The 17,324-nt window shown below is 40.5% G+C and overlaps 2 protein-coding genes across 4 annotated transcripts in view; one reads left to right on the top strand and one right to left on the bottom strand.

The window, feature by feature from the left end:
- pxk (PX domain containing serine/threonine kinase) overlaps positions 1-1,932 on the top strand; it is a 71,403-nt gene extending 69,471 nt beyond the window's left edge. For 2 of the 3 annotated variants that reach the window (XM_086001554.1, XM_086001553.1), the window contains exon 15: positions 1,204-1,932. In XM_086001554.1, coding sequence (XP_085857680.1) covers positions 1,204-1,373 — 170 coding nt within the window. In that variant the 3' untranslated portion in view covers positions 1,374-1,932. The remainder of the gene's footprint in view (positions 1-1,203) is intronic. The other variant, XR_015080036.1, reaches the window with a different exon arrangement.
- A 1,108-nt stretch (positions 1,933-3,040) lies between these two features.
- Positions 3,041-16,851, bottom strand: pdhb (pyruvate dehydrogenase E1 subunit beta). The gene is made up of 10 exons (XM_086001555.1): positions 16,728-16,851; positions 16,571-16,630; positions 10,731-10,838; positions 10,585-10,647; positions 10,468-10,503; positions 9,823-10,108; positions 9,037-9,147; positions 5,581-5,672; positions 4,290-4,431; positions 3,041-4,082 (listed from the first exon to the last, which is right to left on the bottom strand). Exons 1-10 carry the CDS (start codon positions 16,761-16,763, stop codon positions 3,937-3,939), a joined length of 1,080 nt encoding a protein of 359 aa, XP_085857681.1. The 5' UTR covers positions 16,764-16,851; the 3' UTR covers positions 3,041-3,936.
- Between the last annotated feature and the right edge of the window lie 473 nt (positions 16,852-17,324).

Here is a 17,324-nt window from a genome sequence, read left to right as displayed (position 1 = left end):
TTTCCCTGTATAGCGATGGTGCATAAATAAATACCTGATCATACACTTTTTAATGTGAAATTGTTTCAGGTTGTAACATTCTAGACCATCTTTCATTGATTGGTTACTGTGATTTATGATGATGGCTGTTAAGGCACACACACAGCCGTGTCTCATATACAAAACTCTGCCTTTCCTGATTGCTACCAAAGATTTACATTGGCTTACAGACTGTTTCTTCAACAGCTGCTGCTGGGTGCATCTGATAATTCACTTCTACACGGACCAATTATAAAAAAAAAACTAACAGCAAATAGAGAACTGGAAACGCAACTTTTTTTTGTTTCTTGAATTGTCATTCAATTGAGATGCCATTAATAGGGAATGGAACATTTTTCTGTTTACATCCTGTGTCAGTATTCACACTACACTGCCAATAATTTGCCATAAGCCAAACCCCTCAAGAGCAACCTGCAGCACTATTGATTATTCCATTTCTCGCACTAGCCATACCCATGTCCTCTGACTGAAATTGGTGCCAAAAATAGAGATGGTTTTATACTGTACTTGCACGTGAGGTCAAAGGGCAATGTCCTTTCAAGGAATTCACGTTCTTTAAGGCAAAAGAACCCCTCGCCTAGCTCCACTTCATTTTATTGTCTAATGTCTGCGTTGTTAGAAACCAAGTCACGTGCTATCTTCCATCTCTACTGGAGAGCAGTATTGCACTTAATATTTAATAAGCTTGTGCATGCCCATCAAGTGTGGCCGTGACAAATTCAAGTTATAACAAAGCAACTATATTTTAAGTTTAAAAATTAGTATGTGTACTATATACTGAACAGGAAAAAAAAAATCAATAACCACATCAGGTGTGCAAAAATGCTTTTCCTGGTCAGCTGAACAGGTTGAGCTAAGGGCAATTACTTTTTAAAGAAAAATGTTGTGATCATTGGTGAAGTTTGTAAGTATTTTGCCAAAAATAAAAATATAGAATGCTGGAAGAACACAAGTCAGCACCTGCAAAGAAAAATTGACATGTCAGCTATACTTTTAATTGTGAGTTACACCCAAAATGTTAACTTATTTCTCTTTACAGATGCTAGCTCGTGTATTTCCAGTTCTTTCTATTAAAGTTGTATAAGTTAATGGGAAAAGAGAACATTTTTTTTTTCATTCAAGTTATTTTCACTGATTTACTTTTTTTTCCTTCCATACCTACAGGAGTTTCACCAGTCCCTCCACCACCAGCTGCCCCGCCACCTCCATCACAATCCATTTCTACTGCCAATGGTGCAGGCAGAGGAGCCTTACTCAGCTCAATTCAAAGCTTTAAAAAGGGGCACTTGAAGCCTACAGAGACAAGTGATCACAGCATCCCTACAATCAAATAATACAAAATGTCTTTGGTATTCCAAACTGTCCATCAACAAACACAAAACACCGATGAGTAAAGCAAATGTGCCATCTGTGTATATATGTTTGGGGCAAGACCTTTGTCATTTTTTGTGGAGCTCTTGTACAGGACAATCATTCCTTTCAAAAACGTGTTGCAGCCTATGTGGTATGATTTACTTATGGACTTGCTGTGCCCCCTTGTGGACATGGCTATGTTTCTAAAGTAGATTTTTTTCATTAAGCACTAGTCAGTAAACTTACCTGTGGAGCCAATGTTCTGCAATAATTTGACATGAGGTAGTACAAAAATGGCACCAGTCTGTTTTGCAATAATGTATCTTAAAAAAACTAGCTGTAGTTTGACCATAATCCCCTAATAACCTTGAAATTCTGAAGAAAGTGCACTTTAAAGATATAATTTTTATCTTATAAACAAAGAAACAGCTGTTTCTATGCAGAAAGATTTTCATGGTGTAATATCTGTACAAATTTTCTTGTAAACAATGACTAGATATTCTGTTTTAATATTTTTATTAAAATAATTGTTTTCTGTCATTCACCATTTTTTGGGTCACTCTGCTGTGAAAATGTAAATTAGGACACAGCTTTATATCTTGACCACAGTGTAAGACAAAGCACATTGCAAGGGCAGGAGCCAGGGTAACTTCGGTTTCCTGTCTCAGCTGTGGCATAGAGAGTTGAAGCCTTGAGCTTTTCCACGTAGGAAGACCGAGTCTGTTCAGAAATGTATTTTGTCACTCAGGGCAAGTTTGCCATTTAAAATCTTTTGTATTGCCACTTAATTTCAATACATAATGCCCAAAGAAGCTACTTTATCATTGAGATTTACTTTGCAAGTTAAAATGAACTTACGCAACAGTCAAATTACAGAAGTTTTAAATGCCCATACAGTAATTGACTAGTTCTTCCCACTTCTGCTTGAAAAGAAATTCAGTTTATTCCTCTAGAGTATCACAATCCTAGATAGAGTAAGAAATGATAAACACCTATTTGCTGGGTTTCATGCTGTGATACAGTAAAGAGGTACATGGGAATCTTTCCGTAGTCATTACTCATTAATCTCCAGCCTGATTCCAGTTGTGCAGTGACTGAAAAAGTCTTAATGGTAAAGTTAAAAACCATTTTCAAAGTCAGAGTATTGTTTTGTTTAAAACTTGCATTTATGGTTCTGAACTGCCACACCATACTTTAATCTCTTAATTTGAAATGTTTTTCACTTTTAAAACATACAAGTGACTTGGTATCTAAGACACCTTGATGAAACTCAGGAGCTGCACTGTCACTAGGTCAACTGTGGCTGATGGGTTCAACACCACTCCTGATACTTGAGCCCATAATCTCACCCAGTGCCACCTCTACCTGTCCAATTAAAAATAGGCAACTTAATCTGGAACATCACAAGGGACAATAATAACTAGGCAATAAAATAATCACTGCTTTAAACCTATGTTTCATAATTTGAAGTCATTAATTTACAACTGTATAGTACAGACAACTCCAACTGGTTTTATCTTTTGTAAATGAAGTTTAAGTCCTCTACTGGACAAGAGGGATTGTGTTCAGTAGAAACAGCATTTACAGTAGTTGCTAGAAAGGTTTTTGGGAGTGTCACTTGACCTTTTTACAAAAAAAAACACAAGACTTGGTCTGTTTAAACTTTAATTTCAACTAGTTTCACTGTAGTTATATACATAAACAAAATCAGCCCAGGTACAATCACAAACTGGTACATAATCTGTAGAAGAAAGCTGGAGCTAAAGAACTTTTCCTATATTTGTAATTGACAGCGGTGTACAACTCCTAACATGGCAAGAGGTTAATCTATTTGTAAACTAACCCGGTGTGCGTTTTTAAAAGAAGTTTGAAGAGAGCATATAATGCTGTAACATTTTTATAAAACTAAGTGACTAGTTACAGAAATCTGGATGTTTTAAAAAGCAGTAGGGCCTGTCAATTGAACATCACAAATATATAACAAAAGAAAAAAGGTTTACATTTAAATAACACCAGTCTGCTTTGTTTGCATCAATTAACTTATGTTTGAAGCTTCCCAAGGCCTTTATATCAATCCCTTCAGGTGATGGACACAACATTGCTTAAAAAGGTGCTAGGTTTAAGAATTTTTGCTTTCCTAGCTAAACATTCCTATAAGTGCAGCTGATTTGGACTAGAAACATGGATTTGAGGCTGCTGGATTTTTCTTTTTTAAATAGAGGATTTGAATGAAAGTATAATGTAATCTTTGAGGATATCTTCGTGGCCTCTAGGTTATTTTTAACACTTGAACTTGTCACCAGTCACCTATTCAGCTTTTCAAATATACATCAACTGGGGGAGAAGAGAAATTACCACTCAAGAGAAGCTTTCATACTGAGATTATACTTTTGACTTGAGGATTATGGTACTTTTCCAAAAGCTTCGGTGGTAGTACACATTGTCTATTCTGCCCTTCCTCCAGGATGATATAGCAACCATTAGGATAAGGAGACCGGGGGGGGGGTGAGGAAAGTAAAGAGAGAGAGACGGCACCAGATGCAATTACACATGGAGTATCTTCTTGACTGTAAAAATTATATCTTTAACCTGAGGTATGCAGTTGTCTTCCAAGATCTTTGCATAAGGCATAGGAATATCTGCACCAGTGACCCGCACAACTGGGGCATCCAGGTAGTTAAAAGCTGGGCCTATAAAGAAATATTATAAACTTAAAGACTGCAAATAAGTATTTTATACCTTTTTATAATTCAGAGAACTTTAATATGTAAATTGTCTTCACTAACAGATTTAAACTTTTAACAGTCTGCAATAAAATAAATTAATGTAGATAGAATTGCAACTTAATTTACTAATTCCAATACCTTGCGCATTCATATTAATCTGTAACAGTTTACCTTCCATAATTCTGGCACAGATTTCAGCACCGACCCCAAACTGTGGCCAACCACCCTCAACTGTTATCAGATGATTGGTCTTCATCACACTAGCTTCGATTGTTTCAACATCCAAGGGTCTGATGGTACGCATATTAATGACCTGGAATAGTACAAATTGCTACACTAAAACTTCTGAAAACAAAAGCACTTGTTGGAATGCAACAAGTAATCATTGCACCATGTGTACAATGCAACATATTACCAGCCTTGGGTAAAAAGGATTGCATGTGAATTTTGTAAATTGGGATTATGGCAATTCAGTTTAACATAAAAGACTGGCAAGGTGCAGCAAGCTTCTCAGAGGAAATGAAATGCACCAAAATAAGATTCTCTCAAAGGCTTTAGCAATAGTAGTTCCATTTACTCAAACTGCTGCCTGTCATGTAGCTGACCTGATTAATTCTTGCTAGTAATCAAGTCTCAAAACTGTTTAAAACAAAACCGTGGAATCAGTTTTCTGTATTATTAGGCGAGAACACCAGTCAAACAGCTTTAAATCAGCAATTTCTAGAGAAAATATGCCAGCTCCTGTTTAGTTAATTTGCTCAGGTCACTTGTGAAATGTTCTGGGTTTGTTTTTAATTACATGGCAGCACTTTTGATCAAGTTTCCTCACTATGATGATGAAACCTCTTCTGAACAATCAGTATTCCTTCCCTTTAAAAAAAGTGAGGCGTACAAATATTCAGTAAATCAAAGTTAAGGTGATTAAATACTGGTGACACCAAAGCCAACAGTTTGAGGGAGCTGATCATCAATAATCATTAAAATGAGGATGCTGCAGCAACGGTGCTATCGCAACTCTTCACACTGCCAGACACAGACTCCCAAAGTCAGTTCACCATCTGATCTACAGAAAAAAAAGTTAGTATTCAGATCATTTGAAGCACTTAGAGATTTTTTTTTTACTGTTGTTCCTCCACAACTGTGACCAGAGTTTAGGGGCTGATGTGTAGCTCAATAGAAGGTGCAAAACATAAATTAGGATACAAGGTAAGTTGGCAAAAAATCAGAGTGCAAGAATTGTTTGAGGGAGGAATTTAAAAAGTTGTATATAGACTAGCCTTGGCATAAGTGATATGTTAACTGTATTGACGAGATTGGAATGTACTTTAAAAAACTCAGCTGGAAAAAAGTTTTTGAAAGATTACTCCAACATCTTAATTTGCATTCACATTCTCTACTTGGTTTAAATATTTCTTTTCCCATTTCAGCTGTTGTATACTAGCCTTATTTCCCAGTCACCTACCTCACAATCAATGCCTTCCTTAGCAAGAGCAACAGCTGCATCCATGCAATGCCCCACACTTTTAGAGTGTGCAACCAAGGTGATATTAGTTCCTACAAAAGCAAAGTCAACTTTGATTATTGTACAAAAAATTTAAACTTAGTTTCAAATTCAGGTGCAATAAATAGGATACAAGTCAAATAGAAGAGAGAAAGAGGAAGTCTTTGAAACCAAAAACACATGCTTAGTAGACACTGCAAGCAGCTTGATGCACAGATTTATCTAATGGATTCTGTAGTCAGCTAATCATATTAATCTCATGAAGGGTTGATACAAACAAGCTTCTCAGTTTCATCAAAAATAACTAATGTACTCAAGTGTGTTCAAACAAATAAAACAGAAAATGCTGGAAATACTCAGGTCAGGCAGCATCTGTGGAGTTAGAAACATAACGTTTCAGGTCAATGATCTTTCATCAGAACTGTAAAAAGTTGAGAGATGTAACAAGATTTTAAGCAAGTACAGAGGCAGGGAAAGTGGGGAGTGGAAAAAACAAAAATGAAAGTCTGTGGTAAGGTGGAAGACAGGAAAGATTAAATGACTGTTCAAACTAACTTCAGTATCCCACTACAATCCATTGAGTCCTTCACATGTCAATCCCCTGAAATTTTACACATTTTGATAATGTGCATCTCCATTGTTCCAATCTCTTTTCCAACATGCTAAAACTACAGTGATAAAGGAATATAGCAAAGCCACTAAAGAGGGATAACAAAATATCAGCATCCTGATCTACTTAGGTGAGATCACTGGGGTACCAGGAAATCCATATTTAGGCATCACCTCCATTACTATAGACAGGCCATGTATTCATCACCTGCATTCTCCGCTACCGTTTCAAAATCAATCTTTCAGGGCTTCCATTCGTATTTGTTTTAAATACTGGATGTGACTGCTGACAGAAAATCAGTCACACAAACTTCTAACTTATCACCTGTTGTACTTGCACTAAGATGGCAGGCATCTGGCATACTCCAGCTCAGATACTTTTTGTTATTTTATAACTATGATGACTGTTGTTCCTCTGAACTTTCTTCACTGGTCTCTCCAAAAGCTCCCAATACTCCATCCTAGAACCTCACCATGCTGAACTCATGTTGTACTACAGGACCTCAAAACTACAGAATTCTGCAGATCTTAAATGACTCATTTGGTAAATGCACCATATAACCAAGCCATGCAGACAAAGAGGTCCCAAATTTGATTTCTGATCGAGTTAGTTTATCTCAACCTGGGTGGCAGTAGAAGTGCTACAATTGATCTCAACATCCCTGGGCTAGCAAAGTGGAGGGGGAAGAAGAGGGAAAGAAAAATAAAATGGCTGCTAATTACTAACCAATGACCACCGCTGGAAAGTAAAATGTGTAGATTCAGGTGAGGACAAGATCAGGCTCAGCTGTGATACCCCAGTCAGAAAGCCTGACAACACCTAGGCTCACACAAAGAATGGCCACTTGGCTTGGCACCGGAAGGCAGCCAGCCAATGTTCCCTTAAGCTGCGCAGCACTCTGGAGGTCACGCACAGCCAGCTCACCGGCTTTTAAATGGAAACACCACACATGTGCGTCATTTTAAATGGGCTGCGCAGCTTTACCCACCCCCCCCCCACAATTAGAGGGAACACTGCAACCAACACTCCCGGAAGTGTTTCCCAACACCTGAATTGAGCGGAACAGAGGAAGGGAATAGAAAAAAAAAAGAGACAAACTACTCGTTGAGTCTTCCCTTCCTACATAGAATATACATCGCACCCAACTGGACTGTGCTGGTGTTAATACGCCACACAAGTCTCCTCCCATTCCATCCACCTCATCTCAGCCTTTCAGCATATCTTTCTATTCCCTTTTCTCTCATGTATGCACCTAGATTCCTTTTGAAAGCATCCAAGCTAAATACCTCAACCACTTCCTGTGGCAGCGATTTCAAAATAGTCCTCATTTTTTCCAAATCTCTTCATGACGTTGTCCCTAGTGATCTTCCAGTCTTACATTCCTGCACACACCCGCCACTTCTTTTAATACCAGACTGCAATCTCACCACTCTGCTACATGTGGTAGTTGCTCATTCAGCCATTATGTTCCTGCCCTTCAGAATCCTCATTCTCTCCCTGCTTACAGAAACCACCTCAAATTTTTGACCATTTCCCTTTGCTTATTATAAATCACTTGGAGCTCTTTTGGTACAAGGAGTGCTATATAAACGTAAGTTGCTGTTGTAAAAGTTAATCAATATTTCCATTCAATAACAAACTTTCATATTACAGGAACATAATCAGTTGAAGCAGTAATATAAATGGGCACCAAGCAGGAGTAGAGAGGATTGGGGAGGTGACTGAAAGCATTGTTAGGAGTATTATTTTGAAGGTGGGGAGAAATGTATTAAGCCAGAAACAGTTAGAAGTTCCAGAGTGCAGATACATGATGGATGATACCACGGTGGTAGGCCAGATCACCAACAACTATGAGTCAGCCTACAGGGAGGAGGTCCAGTACCTCGTGAAGTGGTGCGCCGACAACAACCTGGCCCTTAACATCAAGGAAATCATTGTGGACTTCAGGAAGTCTAAAGGCGGAAGACACCCCCCCATCCACATCCAAGGGGCTGTGGTGGAAAGGGTGGGCAGCTTTAAGTTCCTCGGAGTCCACATCACGGAAGACCTCTCCTGGTCCCTCAATACCTCCTCTTTGGTGAAGGCGGCCCAGCAGCGCCTATATTTCCTAAGGAGGCTGAAAGGATGCAACCTGTCACCCCGGATCCTCTCTAACTTTTACCACTGCACAATAGAGAGCATCCTGACAAACTGTATCACAGGAGGTACAGCTGCTACACCACGCTATGACCGGAATGCCCTGCAGCGGGTAGTCAAAACTGCCCAACGCATTACCGGCACCTGGCTACCGACCATTGAGAACATCTACCAGAAACGCTGTCTACAGAGGTCACTGACCATCATCAAAGACCCTACCCACCCCAGCCACAGTTTGTTCGCCCCCCTGCCATCTGGGAGACGCTACAGATGCATTCGCACCCGCACGACCAGATTTAGGAACAGCTTCTTTCCCAGGGCTGTCATCCTACTGAACTCTGCTAATAAACTCTAAAGCCTGCACATCTGTCAATGCACTTTATTATGTTTATGTTACAAGCCAAATGTATGTTAAATGTCTTAATCAAAATGTACTCTCTCGGGAGCCGCAAGCTTACATTTCGTTGTACTGCACTTGTGCACTAACAATAAAGTTGATTATTATTATTATTATTATTATTAATAAAGGAAAAGACATATTCCTATTTTGCTGAGAGAGGAAGCATTCACTATTAGAATAAGAAGTTATATAGAATTGATTTAAAATGCAAATAAAAAAACAAATTTACATTAATGTTAAAATTCAAAGTACAGCTTTTTTTATTTCTTACCTGCTTTTTCTACTTTGGCTTTTCCTATTGGGAGGACAAAGTCCTTTGACTGGACTTCCTCAGCAACTTCAAAAGGCACACCATACATCAGTTCATTTTCCAGAAAAACAACTGCAGGATAAGAAGTGGTTAATGTATCTTGAGTATTGTGTTTGCTTACATATACAAAATAAGTAATGTGCCTTAAACTTATTTGCTACATATTACAGATAATAGCCATATCCATCAAATTCCATTGGGGGGGGGGGGGGGTGAGGTGGCAGGGAATTCAATAACATTTGGAAAAAAAGATCAAAGTTACAAAGTCGATGGGCTCGACTGAAATATAAAGCACATCCATGAGTTATTTGCAGGGTTCCATGGATTAAAAGTGGTTCCACAGTGAGTACTGTTGTGTACTAAATTAGTATTGATCAGAAAATATCCAAGCCTAGAATAATCAGCATTCAGGACTGTAAAGGATACCAAATCATGCTGGCCTCTGGAGTTGCTTATCTGGCTAGGTCAGTTATAACTAAAAGTTTTTGAAACATGCTTAAAAAAGACACAAAGCTCTGCCCCATAATTATCTTTTCCTTCAACATTCAAAGTATTTGCATCTAGTTTCCTTAAAAACACTAGATAAAGGCAACAAAATAATTTTAAGTAGTGCTGCAATAGAAGCATTTTTTGTTCATAGACCAACAGAATGACTTTTCTAGGTATTTTGATCCATGTCAACAGTATACAGTGGACCAGATGTAATGATGAACTATCGTTACTTTCTTAAAATTAAAAAAAACTTACCAGGATTATCATCTCGGATAGAAGCTTTCAACAAGCCTTTGGCATCTTCAGCACTCCAAGGACTAACTACCTTTAGCCCAGGACAGTGGCTATACCATGCTGCAAAGCACTGGGAATGCTGAGCTGCCACTCCAGCTGAAGAACCATTTGGACCTCTGAAGACAATGGGAACAGATACTGCACCTGCAGACATGTAGTGTGTTTTGGCCGCAGAATTTATAACTTGGTCAATTGCTTGCAGTGAGAAATTGAAGGTCATGAATTCGCAGATGGGCCTCAGGCCAGCCTGAGAAATAGTGGAGCGTTAATGTTAAGCATTTGACCGTATTTTTCCAAGGGCATATTTGCAAGAAGACATGTTCACACGCACTAGCATTGGCATTTATAAAGTACACAATATTTTGAACTGTTAATCTTGTACTGATACTCGTGATAATTTTATATATATTTTAAGTCTACAGAATTATTTTATTGATGATATATCAATGTCATAATGGAGTTTTGTTAACTTTCTTGGTGTTACAAGGATAAGAGTGGCAATTTTAATGAAAAACAAAATCCTGTTTTACAAGGATATTCACTGTTCTAAATATTAATTCCATACACTTGACACAAGTTATGTAAAAAAAAATTAAAGTTACATACCATGGCAGCACCGACTGCAATTCCTGCAAAACCTATCTGGAAGAAAGGCATGATAATTTTAGCATTTGAAGTTATTAAACGCAAGTTAGACATGGAATGGTTTCCTATGAAACATACCTCCGAGATAGGAGTGTCTATGATTCTCTTGTCTCCCCATTTCTTCCATAATCCACGACTCACCTGCAATAATACAACCATGGATGTTTACAGCTACTTTCAACACTGAATCTTTGAAGAATTGTAGTTCGTCAGCTACGCCTCACCTTGTACGCACCATCATACTGTGCTACCTCTTCTCCCAGCAGAAATACTGTTTCATCTCTCGCAATCTCCTCATCGATGGCCTGGGTCAGGGCATCTCGAATGGTCAACTGGAACAGTATGTAAAGCAATCACTGTACCTTGTTATACAAGAGGCTAGATTTTTAACCTGCTTATCATCAATGGGCAGAATACCTAGCCTAAAAATTGTAGAAACATAGGACTGGAAAAGACAACTACAATTCATCTGCCTGGTGTCAGTGTCCAGGAAATATATCCCTCATACCTGACCAAATTTTGCACCAAGTACTTATCTTGAAAAGTGCTCATTTTGTTTTTGAGTCAGTTACCCAATTTCCAATTCCAATTCCAATTAAAATGCTTTATTGGCATGAAAGTTTACAGAGAACCATATTGCCAAAGCTTACATAGCAAAAAGGTACAGTTTTCCAACATTCTGTAGGTGTCAATCGATTTGACATTTGTTGGGTACATACAATATTACTTTTAAACAATATTAATTTTAAACAGTCTTTGTACTTCATTTGGTACGTTCAATATTAATTTTAAACAGTCTTAATTTTAAACAGTCCTCAGGTTGTGACATGTTGTTACATATTTGGCCCCAAGGTATGGTCTGTCTCCTTCTCCTAGGACTAATCTCAATTTTGACAGATCATCCAATTCCTTGAAATCTGGGGTTGTTTGGCTTAGCTTGTTGAATAATATGTTTCTTGATGTGTTGAATTTTTCGCATTTTAGGAGGAAATGCATTTCTCTCTCTCCCCACCCCACCCCACCTTCCCAATTCATTTCCAAACTTTATTAGATGATGTGCTTTCTGAAGAGTATATAAAGTCAGGTTCTCTCAAATTGAACAGCAAGTCACCCTTGGACAGTTTTGTGAAACTGCTCAGGCTGAAATGCAGTTCAATGGCACTGGACAACCATAGGTCCTCTCTCCAAGCTGGAAACAGCGGGAGAAGGGCGATGAACATTTAGAATTTGGTTAACAAAACACAAATGGGCAGGATTAAAAAAAACATGTTTCACCATTAAAAAAAAGTCATCCAATCAGTAGTAAAATATTTAAGAGGTGCAAAAGTGATTAAAAGGTTCCACTTCATCATCAAAGCTTACATTTAAATTTTACAATATTGCAAAAAAGTCAAGTCATTTGTTAATTTTTTTTCATATTTTAGAAATAGTCTAAAGTCAGGGCTCTTGTTAATTTTGTTGAGTGAAATTTCAGGACGTTGCATTTTAATTAGTAAAATCAGTATACATTTTATCAAACTTGCTTCTTGGATAAGCACCTGCTCAACATACAGACAGCTCGACAGCAACATTCATCCAAAGAGAGAAATAGGCAATGATCAATGTAGACTCCTACTTACAAAGATTTTGAAATATATTTAGACACTAGTGGTTAACATCCAATAACACCATTTAAAAGCAGAATTGAATAATTATTTTAAAATGAATATTAAAATCATACAGGAAGCAGGCAGTAAAACGGAACTGGCAGATACAATGGGCCATTTGGGCCAAATGGCCTACTTCTATTCTGTAATTGTCATGATTCAATCTATACTAAAGCAGAGCTGCTAAATATCAATTTCAAAGTCAAAAAACTAGGGGCTCTGATGTACACAAAGCTTCACAAAATCTAAAATGGCAAGATTTTTTTAAAAACACACTAAGGCGGCAACCTTCCCAGGAAATAATTCCTAAACAAAATCAAGGATAATTGCAATAACCTGCAGTTTTCAACATCAACTAGCCCAAGATTGGTTCTTCATTGTTCCCTCTGTCTGTGTAGGAGCTTACTGGCTATGTGTAGGAGCTGTCTAGGCCCGTGCAGGACCGGTCGTGGTCTCTTTAATTGCCGCCTAGGTCAATGTAGCAGCGACTGTGTCTGTGTAGGAGCTGTACCACACAGTTGACACAAATTTACTTCAAACATTTACATGCAAGATTTCAAACAGTTACTAGAAAGGGAACTATTTTTATATTGCCCTCAAACAGGAGTCCGTACGAGTAATCCCCACCCACAAAAAAACACTCAGACCTGGGCAATGTTTGTAATTATCCCACAGATGCCCATCTCAGATGTGACTTTTGTAGAGACCAAGAGTGCACTTAACACTCGGTGCAGAGCTAAAGCAGCAGCACCAGCCTGCTTACCTACCAGAGGATTCTCGTACTGGGTTCCCGGGTTATATGACACTCTTGACTCGGCCCCAAATTGGGTCACATCGAGTAAAAAGTACAAGAACAGCCACAACCACAAATTTACAGCAAATGTTCGATTTAATTGCAATTTTTCCAGGGGTGGGGCAGCATTCGGCAATGCAACGATTTACGACAGCGGCTATAACAGTGTGAATAGTAAAGAATTGCAGGACTTTTCCAAAGATCATGAGAACACCGGTGTGGTGTATGTAACCTGTTCCACCTTAAGAGAACTACCTTGAGGTGTACTACTTTCTCTTGGCTGCTGTATACTGTAATACCGGTGGTGACCACACCGGTATATAAGTGTTGTGCAAGGATTTGCTGGGCAGTTCAGCCCTGACCTCCGAATAGTAAAGACCTGTTAAAAGTTATTCTTGTTGTCTGTGTCCAGTGATTGATCCTAAACATAACTGGGGGACACAGACTCAACAACCAGCGCCCGTGAAACATGGGATTATGGAAACATGGCTCCAGGGTGACCAAGGCTGGGAACTCAACATCCAGGGGTATTCAATATTCAGGAAAGATAGGCAAAAAGGAAAAGGAGCTGGGGTAGCATTGCTGGTTAAAGAGATGAACACAATTGTAAGGAAGGATATTAGCTCTGATGATGTGGAATCTGTATGGGTAGAACTGAGAAATACCAAGGGGCAGAAAACGTTCGTGGGAGTTGTATACAGACCCCCAAACAGTAATGCGGAGGTTGGGGATGGCATTAAACGGGAAATTAGAGACGCGTGCAATAAGGGCACAGCAGTTATCATGGGTGACTTTAATCTACATATAGATTGGGCTAACCAAATTAGTAACAATACTGTGGAGGAGGAATTCCTGGAGTGTTTACGGGATGGTTTCCTGGACCAATATGTCGAGGAACCAACTAGAGATCGGGCCATCTTAGACTGGGTATTATGTAATGAGAAAGGAATAATTAGCAATCTTGTTGTGCGAGGCCCCTTGGGGCGGAGCGATCATTATATGATCGAATTCTTCATTAAGATGGAGTGTGAAGGATTTGACTCCGAGACAAGGGTCCTGAATTTAAATAAAAGGAAACTACGATGGTATGAGGCACGAGTTGGGTAGGATTGATTGGGGAATGTTACTCAAAGGGTTGACGGTGGATAGGCAATGGCAAACATTTAAAGATCGCATGGATGAACTACAGAATTTGTTCATCCCCGTTTGGCATAAAAATAAAACAGAAAAAGTGACTCAACCGTGGCTAACAAGGGAAATTAGGGATAGCATAAGATCCAAGGAGAGGACATATAAATTGGCCAGAAAAAGCAGCAAACTTGAGGATTGGGAGCAGTTTAGGATTCAGCAAAGGAGGACAAAGGGATTAATTAAGAGGGGGAAAATAGAGTATGAGAGTAAGCTTGCAGGGAACATAAAAACTGACTGTAAAAGCTTCTATAGATATGTGAAGAGAAAAAGATTGGTGAAGTCAAGCATAGGTCCCTTGCAGTCAGAATCAGGGAATTTATAATCATAGAATCACAGAAACCTCACAGTACAGATAGAGGCCATTTCGGCCCATCGAGCCTGCACCGACACATATCCCACCCGATCCCCGTAACCCCTACACCAACGCATATCCCACCCTATCCCCGTAACCCCACGTATTTAATCCCCCTAACACTAAGGGTCAATTTTTATCATAGCCAATCAACCTAACCCCGCACATCTTTGGACTGTGGGAGGAAACCGGAGCACCCGGAGAAAACCCACGCAAACACGGGGAGAATGTGCAAACTCCACACAGACAGTCACCCGAGGCCGGATTCGAACCCGGGTCCCTGGCGCTGTGAGGCAACAGTGCTAACCACTATGCCACCGTAATGGGGAACAAAGAAATGGCAGACCAATTAAATACATACTTGGTTCTGTCTTCACAAAGGAGGACACAAATAACCTCCCAGAGATGTCAGGGAACATAGAGCCTAATGAGAGGGAGGAACTGAATGAAATCAGTATTTGTAGGGAAATGGTGTTAGGGAAATTGACAGGATTGAAGGCCGATAAATCCCCAGGGCCTGATAATCTACATCCTAGGGTACTTAAGGAAGTGGCCCTAGAAATAGTAGATGCATTGTTGGTCATCTTCTAAAATTCGATGGAATCTGGAACAGTACCCATGGATTGGAGGGTAGCTAATGTTAGCCCACTATTCAAAAAAGGTGGTAGAGAGAAAACAGGGAATTATAGACCGGTAAGCCTGACATCGGTAGTGTGGAAAATGCTAGAGTCCATTATAAAAGATGTAATAGCAGAGCACTTGGAAAACAGTGACAGGATCGGACAAAGTCAACATGGATTTACAAAAGGTAAATCGTGCTTCACTAATCTACTGGAATTTTTTGAGGATGTAACTGGTAGAATAGATAAGGGAGAACCAGTGGATGTGGTGTATTTGGACTTTCAGAAGGCTTTTGATAAGGTCCCACATAAGAGATTAGCGTGTAAAGTTAAGGTACATGGGATTGGGGGCAAGGTACTGACTTGGATAGAGAACTGGTTGGCAGACAGGAAGCAAAGAGTTGGAATAAACGGCTCTTTTTCCGAGTGGCAGGCAGTGACTAGTGGGGTACCGCAGGGATCGGTCCTAGGACCCCAGCTATTCACAATATATATTAATGATCTAGACGAGGGAACTAGATGTAATATCTCCAAGTTTGCAGATGACGCAAAGCTGGGTGGGCGTGTGTGCTGTGAGGAAGATGCCGAGAAACTCCAGTATGATTTGGACAGGTTGGGTGATTGGGCAGATGTAGTATGATGTGGATAAATGCGACGTTATCTACTTTGGTTGCAAAAACAGGAAGGCAGATTATTATCTGAACGGCAATAGATTGGGAGAAGGGGAAATGCAACGAGACCTGGGTGTCCTTGTGCACCAGTCGCTGAAGGTAAGCATGCAGGTGCAGCAGGCGGTTAAGAAGGCAAATGGTACGTTGGCCTTCGTAGCAAGAGGGTTCGAGTACAGGAACAAGGATGTCTTGCTGCAGTTGTACAGGGCCTTGGTGAGACCACATCTTGAATATTGTGTGCAGTTTTGGTCGCCCTATTTGAGGAAGGATGTTCTTGCCATGGAGGGAGTGCAGCAAAGATTCACCAGACTGATACCTGGGGTGGCAGGAATGACGTATGAGGAGAGATTGGGTCGATTGGGCTTATACTTGCTGGAGTTTAGAAGAATGAGAGGGGATCTCATTGAAACTTATAAAATTCTAACAGGACTAGAGAGACTAGATGCAGGAAGGATGTTCCCGATGGCAGGGAGTCCAGAACCAGGGGTCACAGTGCAAGGATAACGGGTAAGCCATTTAGGAGAGATGAGGAGGAATTTCTTCATCCAGAGAGAGTGGTGAGCCTGTGGAATTCTCTACCACAGAAGGCAGTAGAGGCCAATTCATTAAATAAATTCAAGAAGGCTAAAGGGATCAAGGGATATGGAGAGAAAGCAGGGACAGGGTACTGAATTTGGATGATCAGCTAAGCTAGAAGGGCCGAATGGCCTACTCCTGCTCCTATCTTCTATGAAAGGAGTTCATCTCACTCACTGACGATAAACCGCCGACCAAAGGTGACCCTATTGTACCTGTACGGCAGCCGGCGCCGTCCCATGAAACTCCCTCCGTGACAGCAAGCCGAAGGCACTCTGTGTAAATAAAAACAACTCAGTGTTACTGCACCGACATGACCCCCCTGTCATTAATTAATAAGATATCCCCCGATAAGGAGGATTTCCACAGCACCTTCCCACGGCAAGTCAAACTCCTCAGCGCCGCCATTTTCTTAACGCCCTTCAAGGAGACCAACGGACGCCGAATCCTTGCCAATCGACGGGTACGACATTATTTGTGACCCGTCGTTCTTAATTTCTAGCCAATCGTGGTGCGCGTTACAGAGGCGGTACTTGCTCCGTCGTCATTGGGGCGTGAGGGAACATAGAGCACGACCAGGCCCCGCCCCTCGCCGCCAAGCCCCGCCCCGACCCGACCGCCAGACCCTGCCCCCGACCGCCAGGCCCCGCCCCTCGCCGCCAGGCCCCGTCCCCCGCCCGCCAGGCCCCGCGAGGAGCGTGTCCCCGCGGTGGGGAGAGTGAGGTGCTTACATTCAAAGTTAAAACCCATACGCCAGCATTAGTCCTTCCGCCATGCGTATCTGGCTCCCTGGTCAAAGACAAAGAGCGGCCGTGGTGTAAACTATCACCGTAACTAAAGAATTAGAATGAAGAAAGAGACGCATCAAACTAGGGTTGCCAACTCTGGACGTATTATATCAGCTGGGCATGAAGAGAGGCCTTGGGTGCATTGGGATTCCCTCTCCGCCACAATTACAGTGGTGGAAAG

The sequence above is a fragment of the Somniosus microcephalus genome, chromosome 11, assembly GCF_052327205.1.
Source record: "Somniosus microcephalus isolate GS21.2 chromosome 11, FLI_Smic_1.0, whole genome shotgun sequence".
Taxonomy (NCBI): Eukaryota; Metazoa; Chordata; class Chondrichthyes; order Squaliformes; family Somniosidae; genus Somniosus; species Somniosus microcephalus.
This window is presented reverse-complemented; position numbering and strand designations above follow the sequence as displayed.

What these genes read in the sequence shown, in the direction of transcription:
- pdhb (XM_086001555.1), bottom strand. Translation starts at nt 16,763, where the DNA reads ATGGCGGCGCTGAGGAGTTTGACTTGCCGTGGGAAG. An exon ending in AGTATGATGGTGCGTACAAG is followed by an intron (nt 10,648 to 10,730) that starts GTGAGGCGTAGC and finishes GTATTATTGCAG; the next exon opens with GTGAGTCGTGGATTATGGAA. An exon ending in AGCCAAAGTAGAAAAAGCAG is followed by an intron (nt 5,673 to 9,036) that starts GTAAGAAATAAA and finishes TTGCTTTTGTAG; the next exon opens with GAACTAATATCACCTTGGTT.